At 47.5% G+C, this 24495-nt stretch overlaps 1 protein-coding gene across 1 annotated transcript in view; it reads left to right on the top strand.

The window, feature by feature from the left end:
• Positions 1-24495, top strand: part of LOC144175412 (nose resistant to fluoxetine protein 6-like) — a 155653-nt gene that overhangs the window by 82813 nt on the left and 48345 nt on the right. Inside the window, exons 2-5 of the mRNA XM_077704493.1 lie at positions 117-292; positions 3065-3173; positions 8716-8812; positions 13334-13497. Coding sequence (XP_077560619.1) covers positions 117-292; positions 3065-3173; positions 8716-8812; positions 13334-13497 — 546 coding nt within the window. The remainder of the gene's footprint in view (positions 1-116; positions 293-3064; positions 3174-8715; positions 8813-13333; positions 13498-24495) is intronic.

Raw genomic sequence — 24495 nt, 5'->3', positions numbered from 1 at the left:
GCTCGGCATTTACATATCGTGTTCGAAGCAAATTTCTATTATTGGTTGAACGTGGCAGGCGATGTGCGATACAAGCCTGTGCGGGTGCGCGTTCTGAGTACTGCGCAACTTTGCAGTGTTTGACAGCACGGCGAAGCCCGAGAGCGGCGTGTTGACCGGTGGCCTGACCTTCCTGGGCTTCTACTCGGAGTGCATCGCCGCTCGTCCCCGCCAGGCCGCCAACGGGTCGTTCGCGAGCGCCTACTGCCTCGCCACCGTGAGCTTCGCGCATGCCAAGGCTCGGCCACCAAAGGTACGCGTGGAACGCATTGTCTCAGTGGCAATAGGGGACAAGGTCTGACTTTATGGTGGAGGCCGCCAGTACAAAAGGATGCGCTCTATACACGCCGCCCCTCCCGAGATACCGTTTAAGAGCGTGCCAGCTTGGCGGGTGTCTGTAATTAAAGCACTGCGAGGGGAAATAGAGGTTGCTAGAGTTGTTACGAGCTTTTTTGTTGGAAAATAGGTCGTTATACACTTGTGGCCACGGCGACGAAGGTACACCCGCCCAATTTTTTTACCAATATCACGGGAGCGTCGACGTTCGGTCGATCAGCGCCGCGTGATGGAGTGATACGGCAAACTGGGCGAGAGTAGCCGTATGCGCACTAAGCAAAGGCTGCTGCTTCCGTCGTCTGCTAGGCTGTTCCACGAGCAGACGGCCACCCCCGATATTTGTTATTTGCTTATCACACTGCCTGCGCCCATACTGGAAAATTTTCTTCAAGACCAGCCACGTTTTTTCCTCAAGACCAGCCAAACAAGGGGCAGACAATGTGGCGGAGTGTTGCATACTGCCATGCAGTAGTCGTAGCGGTGCAATAGACGAGGGTTGGGTGTGCCTCTTCGCGCTTACGGAAATATATATTGAGAGCTCTTGGCGGGTCAATGGCAGGTGAGTGCGCAGTACCTGGGTCGTGTGTTTTCAAACGCTTCACTGGTCAGCGCCCACTATGTGACATGTGTGATTTCACTTCGTGGGATACAGAAAGTTAAAGAAACGCGGTCAAAAGCGACCTAAAGGATAACAAATCACCATTGTTAACAAAAACAACGCGAAGAGCTGATCCGGCGATTTTAAAAATTCAGAAAAAAAAAATGCCCCGGCTTGCACTAGTGCTGCTAGGCTGGAGAAACAGTATTCCACTTCGGCCTTTCACCCTCCGTCGGAGACACGGTTGTTGCACCTCACATAGATTTCCGAACTTGCCGCTGAAAGTTGTCCATCCCTGGCAGGCGCGCATCGTTTTGTCCTCAGCCGTTCAATTATTTACAAAAAAGGACAGCGTTAGCCAGCGCTAGAACCCGCGGCTATCGGGTTCACGAACTCGGCGTATGCAGCGCGAACTCGGCGTCAGTGCTCCCAAGTTCAGGCGCGAACGCACGTGAACTGGCGAGGAGAACAGCACGCGAGAGATCACGCTGGGCAAAATGTTCTCGAAGGTCGAGCTGGCCGACGTCGTACGCTCCTCACGAGGCGCATGCTCACGTGCGCTCGGTATTTTTTCTTGGTATTTTTCTCTGGTAACACTCGACGGCGGAACTAAACGCTTAAATAGTTTTGCTGTTAAAAGTGAGTAGACTCGCGGTGGCTTGAACCCAGGCCGACAGCGTCAGTACCCAAAACTACACCTCGAGGTCACGCAGACCGGACGGCGGGCTCCGCTTAGCAGTTGCTCAGTAGAATAGCGCGCGTAGTGGCATCACACATGTTACGCAGTGGCGCTGGGCAGCGAAGCGTTTGGCAACACGCCCACGGGTCAAGTATCCCTCAGTATACATACGTGTCTCGCCAAACGGTCAGTGAAGTCACCCCGGGGCATCGTTGTACTGCTACAGAACCCATCACGCAGCGCATATTGTTTTATTATATGGACATAACAGCCTTCTAAACCACTTCGTCCACAGTTCTTTGCTCAATCGTCCTTGTTGGATGAACGTGGGCTGATAAAATGTATGCAATCAAGGAACGCACTCTTATAGCAAACCCCGAATAGCACCCGAAGAAGAAAGCACTGAAGAGCTTATTACGCGAGAACGTGCCTATAAAAGATACTTCGAATGTGGCAAGTCCATGCATAAAATTACAAGAAAGAAAGGAATGAATACCACGCGTCATGTGGGGGCGCGCTTTCGAAACAACTACAAAAAAAAAAAAAATAGCGCGGTTGGCTTCAACGCAGGTTGGTTTGCGGAGGCTGGCTGCGTGACGCCATGTCGCCTACTATATTCTTTTCTTCACAACACAGGCGGAAAATTGCTTTAGGCGCCTTATTTAAAGATGGAGCTGCCATAAATCCCCAAACGATGGCGACGATGACATCGAGGCCGATCATAATAGTTGAGGAATATTGGACTGAATTTCTCCCTGTCCCAAAGAACACGTCTTCCGAGTTTGTGTTTGCTCTAGTCGAGGCTACACCCATATTGAGCGAGTAGTGTGACCAGCGCATTTTCCCCTGAAAAAGCCGTAGTAAAGTTCAAAAGTTGGTAGAATGGGGCTAGTTGGTACTGCTTCACACTGAAAATGCACTGGCTATACTTAGACTGAGCCATCGCTGCATACAGTTGCAAGTTTGCGCTTTATTTGTGCCTTTGTTGTGGCTGTGTTGTGCCGTTTGTTTAGTCTAGTATACCCCGCGTATTTTCATGTGAAAGAGTCGTAAGCTTGGGTATTAATATGCTTCCGAGTTTCCAACGTCTCCCTGGGTTTTCACTGTGCAGCCACCTGGATGTTGCTTATTTAAGCTGCATACCTCTCTTTTTTCCTTACCTGATGGACAAGGTAATTGCGTTAGCGTAATCCCACATGTATGCCGTTTTTACCGGGTGGAGTCAGAATGCGACTTCTCCAAGAATTAGCCAATTTTAAGGTTGTATACCACTTGTTATTGAAGCAAAAGTACGTTTTCTCTGAATGGCCACTAAACCGGCTTCAGGCTTGCGCTCTGCCTCCATGCTCTGCACCGGTGTCCCAAAATCGTGAACTTCGTTTCTAAACTGGCATCGTGGCGTCCCCTTGCAGGGCTTTCCCGAGTACCTGTGGGATGAGCTCCGGGGGAACAGCTTGCGGTTCGGACTCTGCGTTCCGTCAACCTGCAGCGAAGCAGACATCACCGAGCTAGCGGCTGAGTGTGAGTATTCGGGAAGCGCTTAGGAGCCACCTAACGCTAATTGTAGTTCTGCCGTGGAGGTGAAAAGTTAGAAAAAAAAAGCTTGAAAGTCGTCGCGACACTAGGAATGGCGTTTTCCCCTGCACAGCCTCGCGCAGTGCGAAGAAAAGCTATCGTGATGTGAATGGTGCACTTGGTCGAACTCGTCAGAGGTCACGAATAAAGACCGGAGGCCAACTCGTTTTCTGCACAACTGCTCTGAGCGAAAAATAAACCGCTGGCAGTGTACACACGGGTCCACTGTCAAAGGGAACAAGCGTGCGTGTGGCCGTCGCGTTAGTCGGGGAATATAGGCGGTGAGAATGACTGCAAAAGGTTAGGATGAGCCGCCTGTCGTGAGCTACGGTGCGCCGCGGCTGCTCAGCTTTCGAGCCCAGGGAAATCTCCTCCTCGGAAGCGCAAGTAAAATAGAAAAAAGAAAATTCGTTTTCACAGAGGAGGCGTAAACTTTATTCAGGTGGAGACTACACTAGAATTGCCTCAGTTCTTTGCCTCCGGGCTTTGGAGGGCTACCTCGTCCTCCCTGGGCTGCGGTGACCAAGCGGGTCCTGTTCACTAGCTGAAGCGGGTCTCTTGGGTCCGGGCTGGCCACCATACCGGCCCACTGTTCACTTTAGCAGTGTACAGCACTGTACTTGCTAGGCATTCAGCCGTAGAGGCGTAGTGGGGGCTAAGTGGCTAAGGCAGCGGGCTATGAGCAGAAGGTTGCAGACTTCTTTCCCGGTCACTGCCACCGTTTTACGGATGTAGCAGATACCAAAAGCGTCCGTGTGTCTATATTTCGGTGTGCGTAGACATGATGTGCATTGATCCATTCACTTCCACTATCGCGCACCTCGTAGCAGAAGTGCACCATGAGCATGGAATAGCCCTACTGCAATTGAAATTGAATGCGCATCAGTTTCAGTATTTACTTTCAACTTGTAGAGCAGACTACCTGGCATACTGTTCCGACCAGAGCAGAGCCCCTTTATATTTCGTTTCGGTCACTCCGAGTCACATCTCGGCAAAGTTGGCGCGGCTCACTCAAACTCACTCACACTTTTTTTTTTCGAATCACCACTCACTCAAACTCAAACTCAACGCTGAGCAGCACATCTGCGCTCACTCAAACTCAAACTCACATTCAGCGCGAAACTCAGAACTCAAAATGTACTCAGAACTCAAAATGTACTCAGAACTCAAAATGTACTGAGAACTCAAATTGTACTCAAATTCAAATTCTACTCAAACTCAAAATAGACTCAAAACTCAAATTGTACTCAAACTCAAATTGTACTCAAACTCAAAATGTACTCAAAACTCAAAGTGTACTCAAAACTTAAAATGTACTCAAACTCAAAATAGACCCAAAACTCAAAATGTACTAGAAGCTCAAAATAAACTTAGAACTCGAAATGGGCTGAGAACTCAAAATGAATTCAGAACTCAAATGGCCTCACAACTCTCTCGTGCTAGGAATTTACTGTGGCTCAGATGGACTCTGATTTCATTAGCATTCAGTGTTGTAAAATTTTCCTTGGTAAAATTATTACGGGTGCATATTCGTGAGCTCAAACTCTTGCATTTGGCACGACATGACACCGTAGCTCCTGTGAGGTCGGAAACAATTTTCGTTGCAGATTTAATACAGCTATACCTGCTGCCCATGATGACTAGCACTGGTTGCAAGCAATTGTACGTATATATTGGATACCAAACTCTTGATGTAGGCTCCGTGTTCGTGTTTATGACAAAGGCGGTCCAGACTCGATAGTGTGCTGGGTCCCTGGGTCGAAACAAGCAAGATTGCGCGAGGGCACGTGCACTCACTGCTCCGCTCATTTACGTCGAAGCTGTTAGGGTTACGGTTCCGTGCATTCTTGCTCTGCATCCTGAAAAAACGCCTTGTGTCAAAGCGAACTGTCCCCGTGAATCTCTGAAGCGCGAGGCGTTCATGGATATGCCTTTGCTTTTTTTAATGCATAGCCACCACCAACTTTACTTGGTCGTGTGCATAGCATTCTTTGCCGAGTACCCCCCCTCCTCCTTACCCCTGCCAGGATCGTGTAACACCCTGCATTTACACAAAAATGCAGACATCACGGAAGTTCAACCTGTAATAATTATAAAAGCGTAAATGTAGAAAATTGATCAAACTAAATGTTAAAAAAAGTTAAAGAAGAAATAATAAGAAAAAATATCGAAAATGGCGAACCGTGTAACACGGGAGTCATGGATAGTCTCAGATTGGGTTAAAATTCAGAGAGATATGGCGCTAAAAAATTTGGGGTGTCAAATTGAGGGTCTCGAGAAGGGAAATCACGTGGGACAAGCAAAAAAGTGCCTCGTTGTTTGCTGAGCCACTTGTATTAGTTTTTATTAGCATTTGCTAGGTGGGATGAGCTCTCGTAGCTCGGAAAAGCCCCACGCTATCGTTGTAAGCAATTACCGCCACCGTACCCAGCTGTTAACTTCCAGCATGCACGCGTGTGCGTGTGCGCGCGCGCGCGTGTGCGCGCGCGCGCGTGTGTGTGTGTGTGTGTGTGTGGGTGGGTGTGTGTGTGTGTTGCGTCAGTCATATGTTCTTTCATTGTGTTTGACATGTAGTCGTTGGAGAACTGCAGGGCCCGAGTTAATTCTTTTTCTTTGCATTGTTATCATGTGCTAGTTTTGATATCTTGCGCTGATTTCTTATTGTAATAAACTCAATTCGAGCGCACACACAAACTGCGCTTGCTTATTTTTCTGAAGTGCTTTCCTTCTGTCGCAATGTCTGTTTATGTCTTGGTGGCTCTGTTGCCTCTCTATTTTCTACACTCTAGCAAGGAGTTAATGTCTCACATGTAATTGGCCAATTCTGGATTCGAGTGCACGTTCGTACTCTGTGGGAAAGAAATTACGGACACGAAGCGCGGCCGAAAGGCTTATTCATAAACAAATGTGAAATTCGCCTTTCTGATGAGCTCTGATGCCCCCTGTTACCTATGGTCGTCCACAATTTCCACGACCGCATATGTGTCGAAGGATTTGCTTGTTTTTTGGGACACGGGGAAATGGAGGAAGTAATGATTGAATGGCAGTTATTAGCAGAGAGTTTTTGAGTCTGGTGATTTAAGTTCGAGAGCTTGGCAAGGCATTTGTTTTTACCCCAGGCCATCCTGCCTCGATGATTCAGCAATTAGACCCGATTATTTCTATTACTATATACCGCATTGATAGACATCTATGGACAAGCCTTCGCGTGTACATAGCACAACTGCCTTACGGGTTGGCAAGGAATTTTGGTTAAACCCGACCCAGCAATTAAAAAAAGATACCTTTTGCTATCTCCTCATAACTATAACAAAAAGTATTTTTATATTTCTCCCACGTGATCCCCCTCGACGAGACCTTTAATTTGATACCCCACACACCCTAGAAGGATCATATGGAATTCATATCAGTCAAACTAACCATGACTCTCATGACTGTAACCAGGACGCATTATTTAATTGTCCGACGTGATTCCCCTAACTGAAACCTTCAATTTGACACCCCACATGCTTTAGCGGACTCACCTTGAATTTAACCCAATCTATGACTCATAATGACTATTTCATGATTAGAACCACGAAGCCTTTTTTTACTTGCACCACGTGATTCCCCTCGTCAAGACCGTAAATTTGATACCCTACACGCCCTAGCGAGGTTACTTCGAATTTTAACCCAATATAATATTCGCCATGACTATCTCATGGTTATAACGAGGAAGCATTTTTATTTTTCTCCCACGTGATTCCGCTCATCAAGACCATTAATTTGATACCATCACATCCTAGCGGAATCAATTTGAATGTTAAACCAATCAATGTCTAACCATGACTATCTCATGATATAGCCATAGCGCATTTTTGTCCCACGTTATTTCCCTCATCGGAACCTTTAATTTGATGCCCCGCACACCCAGTAGCGTCATTGTGAATTTTAATCTAATTTATGACCCACCTTGAGTATGTCATGATAATAATCAGGAAGCACGGGATTACCCTCCTTGAGACCTTTAATTTGATACGCCACATGCCCTGGCGTCATGAACTTGAATTTTAACTGAATCTACGACTAACCATTACTATGTCATAATATAACCATAACTCATTTTTGTCCCGAATGATTCCCCACATCGAGACCTTGAATTTGATTCCCCACATGCCCTCGCAGCGTCATTTTGAATTTTAACCCAATCTATGACTCATTATGACTGCCTGATGACTACAATCAGGAAGCATTTTTTTTATTTACCCCGCGTGATTCCGTAATCGGGACCTTTCACTTAATACCTTATACGCCTTAGCGTCATTAGTTCGACTTTTCACCCAATCTAATGCGGTCATTACTCTGTCTAAAGGGGCGTTGCCCAGTCAATTCAGCTAATTCGTTTGAAACAGCAGAAGGGACAGCCCCCGCCCCCATTTCCCCCCGGCTCTCACCTCTTCCTTTGTGACCCCTAGTATATCAAGCTGTTAACAGTAGCAGGCAAACCAGCAAGCAAGCGCCGCAGTGTGCTTTTCCACCACCCTTTCCCACCCTCTTAGTGGATCGATCAGGAGGAAAAGTTAAGAAAACTCTTTTTTATGACCTGACTAGTCAATTATCACTCACGCGCCCAGCCGCAAAAACTTGGTATACAGCAAGTGCTTAGGGTCATGAAAATTTAACAATAAACTAAAAAAAAATCAGACGCCCCCTCCCTCCAAACCGATCATGCAGATCGCGATTGGTGCCCTACCCGCAGGTAACCTGAATTCCGAGCCCACAGTGACGCATGAAACTTAACAGCCAACCATAGCTGCCTGCTAGGCTACTCATATATACTCAAACTCTAAATGTACTCCAAACTCATATGTACTCAGAACTCAAAATGTACTCAGAACTCAAAAGGGACTCAAATTCGAAATGTACTCAAACTCAAAATGGACTCAAACTCGAAATGTACTCAGAGCTCAAAATGGACTCACTCAAAATGTACTCAGAACTCAGAATGGACTCAAAATCAAAATGTACTCAAACTCAAAATGTACTCAGAACTCAAAATGGACTCAGAATTCACTAGGTCTCATGCGTACTCAAACTCAATCGGACTCACTCAGTCGGGCTCGCTCGGCTCAAACTCACCATGCCACACCAGCCTCGCGCTCACTCAAACTCAAACTCACGCGTGAGTTTGAGTCCAAATGACTCTGAGTGAGTGGACTCATGAGTGAGTTCGCCGACCTCTGCTCCGAGTATTGCTTCTCAGCAATATATTGCTTCACAAAGAAACGGGGACACGGACAAGCGATGACTCTTGAATACGTCCTATAGAAGGCGTGGGGAAATCTAAACTGCACCGGGCGCCTTCAAGTTTCAGGCCGCACAGGCTACCGTTATAGGTCTACCGTCAGGGCTGGACAAGGGTTCCACGTGTTTTGGAGACACCGTCTCAAGTCTGGCTATTTAAGAACTGAGTATGCTTGCCTGATGGCAATCGAAGGCGTGTCTGCAGTTGTGCAGGCATTCGACCGGGGCGTCAATGCGACCTCGACGGCATGCTCACCTAGTCAACAGTCCTTCAGCTCAGACGGGCCAGCAGTCACAGTCACGTGAGTACGCGTCGCTTCGTTCACAGTACTGCTCTTTACGGCGGAATTGTATCATGCATCCCAGACGCCACGCATCAGCCAGTGCGAAATACTAGAGATTTCTAGATTGCAAGTCACTAAGGCTAATGTTTGGTTTCAGATTTGAATTGCAGGCTTAGTTAAGTTTTTCGCCTGCTGACGTGTTGGATGGAAATCTCCAGACTCTTTTATGGTTAAAGCTAGAGAGAAAACGCCGTGTCAGATGCTTGGGAGGCGTTGAAAAACGTCGTTTAATTGAATCTGACGCTGATCATAAGCGAGAGTGGGCAATCGTGCACGTACATTCATGGACAAATGACATGCGAGCACGAAAATAAGAACCAATACACTCAAATAGCGCGATTTCTTTAGTGCAAGTCAAAATGGCGCATTGGGGAATGTGGCTTTCCAAATATACCTATAGCGCGTCATTATTGGACCTCAACGAACGGTATTTTTCAGTTTTGCGTGTTCTGGTTCATGTTTTTGTGTTCGCATTTAATTTGTCCGTGAATCTACGTTATGCTCAATCGCTTTTTTCGCACGACTAAGTCAGTACGGTTTTACTAGGGCATTAATAGTGGCGGTGTCCATGCTTCAAGAATGTCCAACTGCCGTGAAGGTTCCTGGTGTGCACGCCGGAATTGCAAATGCTACAAATTGTAAATGCCATCAACAGTAAATGATATGAATTGGCTTGAGATAATTCAACGATATCAGTGAAACTTGGTTCTGACAAAAAATAAGGCAAAAATTTGTGCTGATATTTTGAAAATTCCCTAAGTACGACAGAATTCTCGCTGCGCTTCCCCATGTCACCCAGCTTACGTTTTCTGGCCCCTTCAAAGTGATTGTGTCAACTAGCCGAACGTCGTCCGACCACCGCTCCGGCTTTTGCCGTGACGCAACGGGATTTTTTCCCGTTTTTGTAACGACGTCAACCCTGCTACGGCAACATAAGCAATTTATTTATCGCCACCGATCATTCATTATTGTTCTTGTAGTACTATCACATCTCTGCACACTTACACCAGGCTTCCCTGCACACCTACCGGTCTGCGGGAAAGTAAGCGCGGCCGAGCATTGCTGGCTGTGTAATGAAGATTTTAAAGACGATAGTCTTTCTTGGGCTACTTAAACCCAGAAATTTTGGTCTGTCTGTATGTCTGTCCGTCTGTCTGTCTGTGACTCGATTCAGCCACCCGGCCAAACTGAACCAATGCAGGCGCAAGAGTCTTATATAGTCACAGCTAAATCTACCCGTCTAAGTCCGGTGTAATGTTCATACCTGTCAACATTGTAGAAGAAGAACAAGACATTACACAAATATATGAGAACAAATTAATACAGAAGTGATGTTTGCAGTGTTCCTTTATTAAAAATCATACATGCTTGTCTTTGGCGAAATTAAATACTTCATCAACTCCAGATAAAAAATTCACTTTGCCGTCGCCTGCTGTCGCCCGCGCCACTATAGCTTCTTGCGGCATTTTAAGGAATCAACCGGCAACAGTTACGAAAGGTTCCACTAGATAGGTACCACGTTCTGCTTGCAACGCACGTGGAGTAGGGAAACGCGGTTGTATAAACGTTAAAGTAGAACGCCGCGATTCACGCGCGTCTTCGCCGTACGGCAGCGTTGGCATCGAGACACCCGGTTTGGAGCAGTGGAACGCGGGAAATTTAAAATGATTTAAGCAAACCTTTGGCGTCTTTACCTTGGGAGTAGCGCGACGCAAGAGGAACAACACTAGAGGTGAGCGGGAAAGCGAAGGGAGGCATTTACATGGCAAAAGTCAATAAAGACTATCGTCTTTTGACGATATTTGCAACGAAAAAAGCAGATACGCGGCCAATTTTTCGTTTATTTCAGTCGCTTCTTATCATTGTAAAGCTACCGACCATTTATATTTACCCAATTATAACGATTCAGTGTAATGACTTTACTAATTATGCATTTCTAGGCGGGTACAAGGGGGTACACATTGCGCGCAATTGGGAGGTTTTGCTGGGGTACACGTCCTAGAATGCTTTTTGTGTGCATTGAAACAAGTACACACCATGTCAAGGGCTAACCAGAAATGTACGCACATTAGGAAGAAGCTTCGGAGGAGGTCCAGTGAAGATTTGCAATGACCATACGTATGTACATTGATCAGGCCGATCGGCAGGGCAACTGTAGCTACAAAGTCCTACTTGCCGCTGGGTAACAAATAATACAACAGCGTGAATTTTATAAACTCTCTCTCTCTCTCTCTCTCTCTCTCTCTCTCTCTCTCTCTATATATATATATATATATATATATATATATATATATATATATATATATATATATATATATATATATATATATATATATATATATATATATATATATATAAGGTAAACGATTAGGCTAGTGAAGGTTAAATAGTAAAAAGGGGCGCAATAAAAAACATAACTTTACATCGACGTTTCGGACGGGGACCGTCCTTTATCAAGCTTGACCGGGGACGGTCCCCCCCTCAAGCTTGATCAAGCTTGACGGGGGGGACCGTCCTTTATCACGCTTGATAAAGGACGGTCCCCGTCCGAAACGTCGATTTAAAGTTATGTTTTCGAAGTAAACTTGTTATGTTTTTTATTGCGCCCCTTTTTAATATATATATATATATATATATATATATATATATATATATATATATATATATATATATACAGGCATACAATGTTTTCCTGACCTCACAAAGACAGTGCCTTACTTGCTACGTCTCGTGTAAAGAAGCTGCTAGTCTACCGCACAAAATCATTGATGACAATTTGTTAGTCTGCTGTGGTCTGTTCATTTGCATTTAGTAGCAATTTTCCTTTGGTGACGGAAACTCCGGTGTTGACAGCCTGGAATCGGCAACGTCCGAGTCTTTTAACAGAAAACCGATGGAGAACACCACGTCTCCTAAGTCTTCGCCTTTCTATATTTCAAAGCCGTATATCAAGTGGAACCCGCGGTGTCTACTCGTATTGAAGTTATAAATGAACCTAAAACCAAGAATGTGCCTAGCGATGACTTTATTGCGGTTTTTTCGTCATATTGTCTTAAGAATTTTGAAAAAAAAAACTTTTATCCACTTGATCAAGGTGGAGCTATACGAAAGGCTTATTTTGAAGCAGGCCATTGTTGGTAATCTTAGGTAACTCTCAAGTCAATCAAGTCAATCAGTTTATTTGCCAGAAACACATTTTTATCCTCCTGTGTCCTCCACACTCCTATCCTTATGTGATGAAAAGAAAATCGGCGGCACTACACCCAGCCGAATTCGCAAGAACATCAGCGCGTCTCCATGCGCTGAACCTCGACTCATTACCACTCTGTCCCGTGTGTGGTGTTGAGGGCGACGTCATGGACTGCCGTGGAGCGCTTAGCTCTGTTAGGAGAACTCCATGGAGAACTCGCCCGCATACTCGTTGGCGGACGTCCGTTCCTTAGGCCGCAATATCTCGTATCTAATCCTCCAGTGCCTGAAAGACACCAACTTTGGTAACACTTGATGATGTAGCGCGCGTAGTTCTAAATAGCTGCCGCCAAGGTGGGCCTTTCAAGGTTAGCTTTGCCTATGCTTTACTTACGTGTACACACACACACTTTTCCTATCGCCGCAAACTGACTAATTTTTCAAAACCTCTCCGACGGCCACTTCGGCCAACCGCATCCCGTCTTGTAAACCTTGAAGTGGTTTTCTTTCGTGATAATATTTGATTCGGCTGTTACCAACAGTCTTTGTGTGCAACTTTTCACCTCTTGTCCCACACACTCTCGTCTCAAGTGGTGGTGCGCTGCTTGATGCGCAATTCTATGGAGAATTGTAAAGTGTATTTATACAAAGACGTATCAGCTCGAATTTGCTAACCCACACAGAGTTTTAGAACACGCTGGGTTGCTGCTGAGTCCGGTTGTGCCGCGTGGAAGTAAATTGCAAAACAAAAAATGGCAGACAAATAACGTATAGTGAAATGAAGAAAGAGGGTATAGTCTAATGAAGTTAAATTCCGAACATACTCAGCTTTTTCTGACAATGACCTCTACTCCTAAAAGTGTAGTGGAACCAGGAAACCACGTTTGACCGTGAACTATAGTTTAGCAGAAAAATTTCGGAGAAACTCGGGGTGCTTGGGAACTAGTTTAATGTTGCTGCCCTTAGAGTTGCATCTGGTAGCATCTATTCCTTTGGAATAGAGTACAACGACACTTAAATGTGTCCTTTGCACACACACAAAAATCTCGTGATGCCAGCTGTGGGCGAAGAACTTTCGAGAATATCATCATAAAGTAATTCGATGTGCTGAAGAGCTGGAGACAAATAATCTGTTATGTCTGGGCGAAAGTAATCACAACCAATGCGTGTCACGTAGCCAATCAAAACTGCCGAAAACAGTGCCAAATATTGAAAGTAATACCTGCACGTGCTCAGTGTCAAGCAGAGGAAGCCGAACCATCTCTGTGGTGTTTGTTCCACCGCTCACAGGTGCATCCTCCTGGCTTTCGTCACCATGGTGGTGGTGGGCACAGCGTACGACCTGACGCGGTCCTACCGCTCGTATCACAAGAAGCCCTCATCGTCTCGAAGCGTAGACACCACCATGGCCTCCAACGAGGGGCTCGTCAACGGAGGACCCATCGGCGATGGCGGTATGGGGCCTCTGCGCTTTCCGCGCGCTTCCCTACGTCCTCCCAGAAATACCGCGCAGTTTTATTGTTTAGACAACAAGTATTAAGAAAGGGTACCATTGTTAATGATAATTGTCGTTTTATAACTACAGAGATGTACAGACACGTTTCTTTGACTATATCCACATCCAGTAGGGTCTTGCTCCAGAGTGTGTGTCGTGCATTAACAATGTCGATAGCGCACAAGGCGAAATATTCCCACGCATTTCCCGCAATGGAGTGGCAAGGGCACTGTTAGCAGAGAAAGTGTATTGCCTTTCTCGGCGGTGTAGTGCTGCGGGAATTGTTTTCCTATAAGCGGCGTTTTGCGAAGGAGAGGTTAAATGTGTAGTACCGCAAATTAAGACAGACACTAATGGAAGCAACACGCCGAACGCTGGAAAGTACTGTATACACAGCCAGGGATGGACGCCCGCACAGGCCACAGAAGTGCAGATGCGGAAGTCTGCTGTGCTTGAGATTCGTACGACGCCTGCAAGGTGTATACTAGCGTTACTAAATAAAGGCTTTTAGAGTATCGGCACTCTTTTCTCTCATTGTTATGTGCCACCAAAATTTTGATTGGTCCGTTCGGCACCACGTGATATTTGTTTACATATGGGCGCAGCCATTTTTTTTTCCGGGCATCTCTCCTCTCTCTCTGCTGCGCGAACGCTAGAGCGGCCGGTCACACACTGCCCGTTCCGACCGGTGGTGGTTTCGTTGGGAGAGATGGCAACACTGCAAGCCAGAAACAAAATGGCCCCCAGACGCTCCCGGGAGCAAGAAGTGGCGGTACTCTTAAGCGTATCTTATTTAGTGACGCTAGTGTGTACCATTCAGCTGTGCCATTGAAATCGACAAAGGGCACATTGTTCAGCGTGCCTTCGTGCGCGATGCAACCATTTTGTATACTCTCATTGGACGCAGTAGTTGCTAGTTGGAAATTATCGTTAGCATAACCCGCTAAAGGGCTGAAAATTTGAGTTTCTTTATTTCTGCGGCACTGTATAGTTATAATGATTCCATAAAGATGATAGAAAGGCGAACGTTTGTTGGTTTTAATACTTGGACGGTAGATTGGCAATCAGATCGTAAGTTCAACAAGCTGGTGATATATGTGCGAAGGCAAGTTGACCTTAGTTTTCTTTTTCTTTTTTTTTGTCGCAATCCCATGTAGTTCAATCGCAGAAAAAACGGGAGCGTTTTTGTACGTCTTTTTCTCATCCGGGTCCCGTTCCGTCTTAGGCATTGGCGCGCACTTGAAACACTCGCTGTGAACTTGCAGTCCTTGGAAAAGATAAAAATAGGAACGATGGCCGTTTGTCGAAGAGCCGCCGCACTTCTGGGTCTGTACAGCGGACGCCCAATATCACAATGATGACTACCGTGCTTCACACGGAAAACATCTTTGTCATCGCTGTCGCTCAATGGGACCAATATTTTGCCTTTATTGGGCCTCTTCGATTTTCCACTTCTGGCTCCCCGCGGGCTGCCCGCGGGTAGTCCGAGGATTCCCCGAAGCCATAGGGATATACGGGAAAATCGAATGTTGAGCTGCTTCTCGGGGAGTCCGCGGTGAGCCCGAGACTGTAAATCGAAGAGGCCCATTGTGGCATTGCCTTATTAGCGGAGTAGCAGCATTCAAGAGCTCATGACAATACGCTTTTAAGTGTTTTTTGTCTGACATTGATGCGAAGCACATAGTCGTTTGCACTGCACACCTTTTTTGTAGTGAAAATGATAAAAGTCGATATATTATAGCAATTCCGGAAATTCTAAGATTATTCGTGTAAGTTTTAATAAGGTATTTTTTTTTGAAGAGATAGCCCTGAAAGCACTTCTGTGTACATACATGACTGCAATGAATTGATGAGCAGTACCGAGAAGGAATAACGGTAATAACGACACCGCTTTTTATATTATACACATGTGCCTATTTGAAACCATCCGGTCACTCAATCGATAGCGGATGACGAGAATGAATTCAAGCCGTGGGGTACTGGGAATTCAGATGGACGTGTCACCGACGCTGGTCTCCCCGCTCAGAATTCTCAGCAAGTCTTTTCTGTGTTACCTGCTGCTTCGGGGCGCTAAGGTGTGAGCCAGCGCACCGGCTACTAGCGACACCTGCCCGACACATCAGAAGCCAGCGCCGCAAGCGCACAGACTACGGCGACACCTGCCTGCCACATCGAAAGCGAGCACGAAGCCGAGGAGAGCGAGTGTGCGGCGCGCGGCCGGCGGTAGTAGCTTGAGAGGCTCCTCGAGGCGTCTTGCCTCGCTAATAAAGTTAGTTTTCTGCCTTCGAGTGCCTTGGTCGCGTCTCGGGCCCTCGCTGGCCCGCGTCACCCCTCACAACTGGCGCAGTCGACCCCGAACCGTGCCTGGAGCATCGCCCCGTGAAGTTTCGTCGCCCAGCGCTCCCTCCGGGTGCAGGTGCTACCGCCCACTTCGCCGGAGCCATTTCGCGTTTCGCCCTGTGTTTCGCCGACTGTCGTGTTGGCGCCTGCCCGCCCGATGAAGTAACCTGCCTTCAGTGCCCAAACCGTTCGCCCTCTCGTCTTGTAACCAGTTGCTGCCTTGTACCGCCATGCCGCTCGTGAATTGGAACGAGGCTACGCCAGAGGACCTCGCAGGCTTTACAGCAGATTATCTCCGTGAAGAGTTGGCTCGCCGAAATCTGGACGCTACCGGGCCGAAGGAAGAAGTAATAAACCGCCTTATCGCCGACATCGCTCAAAACCGCTCAGCCACGCCCACTTCCCCAGACTCCGCGGCGTCCACCCAGAGCCCTGACACAGCACCGCCTCCGCCGAGCTCAGATGCAGCACAAAGTACCGAGTTGCTGACAGGTTTACTTCAGCAGCTCCTTCATGTGTCGCAACGCGCTGCAGTCCCTGTTCAAGTCACAACTCTTCCAGACCTGTCCGCATCGCTTCCTACTTACAGTGGGGACGGCGGCATTTCAGCGTCCCACTGGATTGAAGAGTTGGAGCGAACTCAAAACCTTGCTTCGTGGCAGCCTTCAACACTACTCGCCGTCGCCATGGGCAAACTTCGTGGAGCGGCCGCTGATTGGAAAGCCGTCATTGGCCGTCAATGCCCGACGTGGGAAACGTTCAGGCAAGCGTTCCTAGATCAATTCAGCGCCAAGCAGACCTTGCTGCAGTGGCAACAAGCAGTTACTTGTCGCGTGCAAGCACACGAGGAGAATCTTGTCAACTACTCTCTGGCAAAGCTGAAGCTCATCTCTGGATGCCCAGTCACTCTCTCGGACACTCAGTGCATAGAGTACGCCCTTCAAGGCATTGCCGACTCGAACCTGGCCACTACTATAGCAGCACAACGCCCAGCGACCGTCGCAGCATATATGACATTGTCACTCAGCTTGATCAAACACTGAGCCACTCGGCCATTCCATTTTCACGCCCAGGGTATCTAAACGCCACACCACCCACTCCAAGCCTACAGTCGCCTTCCCGCAACTCAGCGTACACGAATCCTCAGGCTGTGTCGGACAGAACGAGCCGGCCACAGCGAATTTCAGCCCTGCCACCAGACCAACAAGAGTTCCGATACCACACCATCTCCGCTAAACATGGTGCTCCTGCCTACCGTCCTGGACAGAACTTGGCCGAAGCTGTGTGCTTCCAATGCCGCCAAAAAGGACATCTCGCATCCAAGTGTCCATCTAGAGCTACCGCTCCAACGTCTAGTACACATTCTTCCCCAGCTCTCCACAGTACCCCTTCAGAAACCCTCGATGGATCACTGGTCCAGTGTGCCCTTGTTACCACCACAATTGCTGGGATTGGTCAAGTGGATGCATTTCCCGACAGTGGATCGAAAGTGACGCTTGTTTCCCGCTGCCTCGTCAGCTCTTTGCCCCTCTTGCCCTGGACTAGACCCCCTCTAGTCGTCGTCGGTGGAGAAACAGTAGCTCCAGCTGGTGCCGTATGTTTGAAGGTTTCTGTCGGACCTATCACCGCCTTGGTTGAAGCAGCCGCCCTCCATAATAATGCTGTGCCACTTATATTAGGTGAAGACTGGTTTTCTGCAAGCCATGCACAATTGGTGTTTCAGCCACCCATGCCAACTGAAATTCGCCACGCACCCACAGGAACGATTGTTCGGTGCCATGAACGACTGTTGCCCAGGATGTCGAACGCTGTTATGATCCAGGGGTCCTTGTTCAATCACCATATGCCTGGACACCACAGCTCAGCAGGACTCCAGTGTTTGCCACTCCCAGGACCAGATGAGCAGCCGTGGTTAGCACTATCTCGCCAAGATGATGTTCCAAACACCTACAGCCCCTCTCCGGAATGCAAGCAAGCTGCTTCTCCAATAGTTGAGCAGAAACGCAGCCAGTCCAAAAGCAAGTTGAGCAAAAGTCGCAGCAGCAACAGCACAAGTGGCAGTTCCCGCAAGCCCTCGTCCTCATCGAGCAGTAAAGCGCACCGGAGCAGTTCAAGAGACAAGGAGCGGCACAAATATCTACCCCAGGAGAAAAACAAGTCATGTGACGCCAAACCTTCATCTGCAGGAGATGTTGAGCACAATGCAGAGCACAAGCCACCCGAACTAAAGCAGTTGGAAGCCAAAATTCCAGAGCCGAAATTGTCTGAGGCCAAAAGTTCATCGTCAGAAACTGATTCAAGGCGAGCAGAGAAGTCAACGCAGAAGCACCGAGACAAGTCGAAGGACAAAAGCTCCAAGAAGCGTTCCTCCAAGGGGCACAGTTTTCAAAAGGAAGCAGCATTGAAAGTCTCTTCACTTCCACCGCCAGCGCACGCAGAACCCGCCTCCGCAAAGCCTTCAATGAGCAGCTCCGTGCTACGTCGTCCACCATCGCCGCCCCCTCCTCCTTCCAACAAACCACGAAAGCAGGAGTCGGAACGGAAGAAAAAGGAGTCTTCCAAATCGCATCAGCCCAAGAATTCGCTCAAGAATCCCCTGTGTCGGCAAAGCAGAAGCCACCACCAGAACCCTCGGAAGGGAAGTTACGGCCAGAGCCTCTGGAGTGGAAGCTGCCAGCGGGGCCCCTGGAGCAGAAGCCGCCCGAACCCCCAGCGCCAAAGGCGCCTACCCGAGCGCTTGAAGGACTATTCCCTTTCGCAATGAAGGCAGCAAGCAGTGCCACTTCCGTGACCAAAGGGACTTGGTCCAACAGAGAGGAGCCGGATGTGAGCCAGCGCACCGGCTACTAGCGACACCTGCCCGACACATCAGAAGCCAGCGCCGCAAGCGCACAGACTACGGCGACACCTGCCTGCCACATCGAAAGCGAGCACGAAGCCGAGGAGAGCGAGTGTGCGGCGCGCGGCCGGCGGTAGTAGCTTGAGAGGCTCCTCGAGGCGTCTTGCCTCGCTAATAAAGTTAGTTTTCTGCCTTCGAGTGCCTTGGTCGCGTCTCGGGCCCTCGCTGGCCCGCGTCGCCCCTCACAAAGGAATAACAAATAAAAAGTCACCATGTTCCGCAACGTCCAATTCACAAGCCACCCTCCACCCACCCCCAATTTGCAGTAACACATTGAATCCCATATTTCGTCCCTTGATGGGGCGATATTGAACTCCACTGTGCGATATATCGGGGTACAGAGGAGAAAGGAAAGGCGCTACTTTCTGAATGGCCATGGTTTCATATTCGTTGGGCAGGCAGAACTCTCCGGCAAGAGCGGATAAATGCGTCTCTGCCGCAAGCCTCGGTCAGCTGCGGGTGTGAAGATAGCAAACACCCACTTTCCTTTACAGTTTAGTTTGAATCACCTTCCCAAGATAGCCACAAGATAGCTACAGCGTTTCTGCAACATTTAGCGCGTTTAAAAGAAGGCGTTTACATGAATGCGACAGTAGCGTATCGCACTGGTTCGTCGAATCGGGCAAATGCGACGCGTTTGAGTTTACATGCATGCGCATTGGAAACTAGCGCTACCCTGTGTCATACCTGAGAGTTGTAGGGCTGAATTTCCGGCGTTACCAGTTTCCGGTAGCCGGCAAGTTGCTTGTGTTTGTTTTGGCGTCTATCGTGACTGAAGCGAGACCTGCGGCTTGTTCCCCGATACACCCGATCAAAGGACAATCGCTGGGCTGAAGTTGTAGATTTCGCGCGTTTTTCGCAAGACATAAATACAGCAGGAAATTGGGATGCGTTTTCTGTCCTCGCAAACGGTCCACGCACACGCCGGCTGCGCCTCCCAGCATGGCCCACAGAGCGACTCGAACCAATGCAGACCACGGTAGCAACAGCTTGTCGCCACTTTTCCGAATCAATCTGATCGCGAAAAAGACGTCCCACATTCGAGAAAGTAGACGCTAGTGTGATCGAAAATTGTGCTCTGGATTGTTATCAGCGCTCATTTTAAAAGCGGCGATCAGATATCTGCCGCGATGCTTAGCCAATGCTGCCCGGCCTCGGAGGTTCGAACTTCGATGGTCCGACCTAGAGCCACTAATTAAACTACGCTGATCTATAGTGGCTCTAGAAACCTGATCTAGTGGCTCTAGTCCGACCCGGCACGGCGGCGCGCGGTGCGGCGAGCGGCCGAAGGATGGCGCTAGCTGCGCGGAAGAATCAAAACAGTTCAAGACAGATGTCTTGGTGACCGATCGCTCAAACGGTTGTTATCGCGGAAATAAAGTTCCAGATACGAGAGCGGGAATGACAGTGTGGTGAAAAGTTATGTTAAGGATTCTCACCCGCAGTTTTATATATAGACAGCGGCGATCAAATATCTGCCACGATGCTAAGCCTAAAGTTCGAAACGCCCGCGCCGACCCGAGAAATGCGATAGCGACTTTCGCTCATGCGTTCGGGAAGTCGCATTTGCTTTATTGATCTACCCTGGTTTAGCGCATCGGATGCGACGCGTCCTCCAAGTGAATTGCCCTGCTGACATGCGATGCGATGCGGTAAAGTAATGCGACAAATCAAATGTGATACGCTAAGTCGGATCCATATAAATGAGCTTATGGATGCGAAAATAGCGTATCGCATTGAATTTGTCGCATTACCATACCGCATCGCATCGCATGTAAGCTGGACAATTCGCTTTCAGGACGCGTCCCATCCGATGCGCTAAACCAGGGTAGATCAAGAACGCAAATGCGACTTACCGAACGCATGTAGCGGCAGTCACATCGCATTTGCGGCTGAGGAATTGTGGGAAGGCACCCTCCGCGCCGCCTGCGAATGCCTCTCGGACTTTCGCCTGCCCGGCATCCGACTTTAGGACGAAAAAAAAATTGCATCCACCTCCAGAATAGGGGAACCCGGCGTTGGGGGCCCCCGAGAAGTTAGAGGAACCCAAACGCAACGCGCTCGCGCTTGGCGAGTTTTAGAAGAGGGGCGCCCCCAACAGGCCGCAACTGGCTTTAGTTGCTCGGGTCGGCTCTGGAGTTGGGAACTTTAGGCTTAGAATCGTGGCGGATATTTGATCGCCGCTATGTGTGGAACTGCGAAGGGCAATCCCTATCACAACTTTTCACAACACTATCATCCTCTCTCTCGCATGTGGTACCTTATTTCGCGGCAATTGCGATTTGAGCGATCGGTGACCAAGACTTCTGCTGTGGCCTGTTTTGATTACATGCAGGAGCGCTATCCTTCGACCGCGCGCCGCACCGCGCGCCGTCTCGCGGGCCAGGCTGTCGTCCCTCCGCGGTTGGTCAGCGTAGGCTTAGCACGCGGCAGATATGTGACCGGCGCATTTAAAATCAGCACTAACAATAATCCCTAGAGGATTTTTCACCATACTAACGTCTATTTTCTCGCATGTGAAACCACTTTTTCGCGATCAGAATGATTAGGACGAGTGGCGACAGGCTGTGAATTGCTGCCATGGTCTGCGCCTGTTCGAGCCTCTCAGCCCGTGCGGGCAGGCGTGGCCGGCGTGTGCGCGGACCGTTTCCAAAGGCAGAAAACGCATCACGATGTCCTGCGTTATCCATCTTTGGTGAACGACCCGCGAAACCTACAACTGCAGCCCAGCGATTGTCGTAGTTGATCGGGTGGACGGGAAACGAGCCGCAGGTTTCGCTTCAGCCGCGATAGACACTCAAACAATTATCCACGAAAGGCCAACTTCTCTCAAAATTGCTGAAAATCAAGATGTTCAAAAATCATGCTTCCGCCTCTGTGCCTCGTGTGAAGCATGTAATTTCGTCCGAGCGCGATAGTTTCAGAAGTATCTTTTGGTTTCGAGCGCAGTTAGCGCTAGCATGCCGAGAACAACACACAGAAGCAATTATACTACACCTTTAGCGTTTAATATTCCTTTAATGTCTCATCCGGGAATGGATTCCTATTTTCGAAAGCATTTTGGGAACGCAATTTTTACGTGCAAACTTTCGTAAGGACAGTATGGAGAGAAGATTTATGAGCCTGGAAACGTTAAAATATTACGTTCCCAGTTTTGTAGAAACGGGGATGTTTTTAGAAGATATTTTCAGGCTGTTCTTTGTCTACATAAAAACATTTTCGCTGAAAAAAACGTTGCTAGAACGTATCGTTCCGACTTGTTTTGTGAGAATAAATAAATAAATTAACAAACAAACAGACAAGCAGACAAAAGACAAATAAATAAATAAATAAATAAATAAATAAATAAATAAATAAATAAATAAACAAAAAAAATTAGCAGTATTTGCGGGCACGAAAATGACAGAATGGCTTTTATGATACGCTAAAAGATTACATTGGTTTCAAAAGAAAACATATTATCGCTAATCCCGGAAAACTGAGCTCTAAGGTGGATATAGTGTAATCATGTCCGTAATAGGAATTGATCACCAAGGGCATTATGTTTGGCGCGAGAAATAAAGGCGCTTGGACTGGCTAGTTTGAAGAATAATCATTCGGATTGCTTCAACAGGCGCTGTGATTTCAGAGGGTACAGGAAAGAAATATAGGCTAGATGGAACTGCGCGCTATCCATAGCGTTCTTTCTATGTCGCGTGTATGTTGGCGTATATTCAATATGGGATTAAAGTATACTTTATTGAAGGCCTCGCGATAAAGTGTACTTTATGCGAAGCGTAAAAATAAAACGTACTTTTTTTATCCTAATACTGGTATAAGCGAATATGCCACCAGAAAGTACAATTTTAAGGATTTCAAGGATTTTATTAAACATTTTTTGGTACATACACATTGCACGTAGTTATTAGTACAGAGGTCCCAAAGTAAAACTGTCGGGGGGACCTCCTGTTAATAAATGCGAAAATGTTGTTAAAAATATGTAGGGAGTCGAGTCACGGGTCAGTTTAGCACGCTAATTGAATATGCAAACACTATAACAAGAAATTCTGCAATATTATCTCAGAAAAAAAAGGTTTTAGTACTATAAACAGGGGGAAGCACAAAAAGTATTATTCAGAAAAAAAATTAAGAAAAAATGTTAGCAAGCATGGTCTTAAATTACTGTACAATGCCGAAGCAATATTTTGTACAAGTACTAAAATTGCGCAGTTAGGTACGGATCAATGTAACACGCCAATAAAATATGGAAGCACTAGAACAAGAAATTTTACAATATTACATCTGGAAAAACAGGAGTAACTACTATACGAGACTTTATTATACGGAAAGATTGTTAAGCAAAAACGATCTTAAACTACTGTTGAATGAACACATAGAATAAGACAATTTAATTGTTATTGGTAATGTATTCCATAGTTGAATGGCTGCGAAAATGGCTGTTTGTTTGCCGTAGTTAGTGTAGACCTTAGGCAGCAGTAGGTTAAGGCCTTGTGCAAATCTTGTGGGGTTGGTGTTTGTTAGGTGGGAATCTAAGAAGCTACTAATAATTATGCGTCTGTGCGAGCCCGAAAGATGATAGCACCCAGTTTTAGTTGAAAAGCAAGTTTTAGCGGTGGAATCTTCAGACTGGGGTAGATGGGAAGCGCCGATGCGTTGTAAGGGCTGAATGTAATTAGGCGAACTGCTTGGTTTTGTAAATGATGGAGACATGACAAATTAGTAGAATATGTGTTTCCCTATGACGATACGCAGTAATTAAGATGACTGTGAACAAATGCAGTAGAAAGTGCGCAAGTCGTCAGTAACTACGTCTCTTTCTTGCGTCGTATCTTGGAAAAATAATTTTGAAACAATTAACATTCTTTTTTGAGATACCCTGAATGAATTCGCGGTATCTCAATGCGTGGAAGTGTAAAAAGTAGAAAAAATGGGCTTGTCGCACAGCTCAGGGTAATTAATAAAAATAGTTTACGGAGGAGAAAGTGGCGAACCTCTTGACTACATGACAGTGGTGGGAAGTTTAGGATTTGTCTCACTGCTGTGATGCTGGTGGTTAGAATGAACCCAGCTAACATGCAGAGCACAGCCCGTATCTTTTACAGTGAATGGGCGGCCACGGCGGTTGTCACGAATTGATGCGGGATAGCCAAGTTTACGTCTGAAAACGCCAGTGCACACCAGTAGCTTTCTTGATGAAGGTGCCCGCGAAAAATTACGGCAGTGGTTCCTCAGCACACGTTGTTTGGCGACGGCACATACGATAAAGTGTTGTGCGTGAAAGCAGCCGAAAGGTGAGCTGAAAGGTATCTGAAAAACGAGCAGAATTTTTAAACAGTTACTAAACTCAGCCAAGGTATTGATGTCACAGTTCTGCACGCCACACGAACCGCACTGAAAATCCTTCGCACCTAAGAAATCCTGCTCACCCGAGGGTATAATTTTTCTTGCAACCTCGCCAATGTGGCGAGGTTTCTTGAACAGTAAGCGCGCAGCAATGGGGTAGATGGCCTGAATTGCGGACTTAGCTGAATCAAAGGGAGGAAGGGGGGGGGGGCTGGTTGGCTGGGATGCCCCTACCTATAGACCTTATGTAAAAACTGGCGCCCTCTTGCGGGAACCGCGTGCGCTTCCGGATTGTTGGGGGATTCCCGGATCTCCGGATACCGCTGTGTACATGATAGCCGGGGGTTAGCGACGCACACGTCGGGATTTATCGTT

The sequence above is a fragment of the Haemaphysalis longicornis genome, unplaced genomic scaffold (assembly GCF_048455015.1).
Source record: "Haemaphysalis longicornis isolate Haplotype H1 unplaced genomic scaffold, Haemaphysalis longicornis Haplotype H1 scaffold_1, whole genome shotgun sequence".
Taxonomy (NCBI): Eukaryota; Metazoa; Arthropoda; class Arachnida; order Ixodida; family Ixodidae; genus Haemaphysalis; species Haemaphysalis longicornis.
This window is presented reverse-complemented; position numbering and strand designations above follow the sequence as displayed.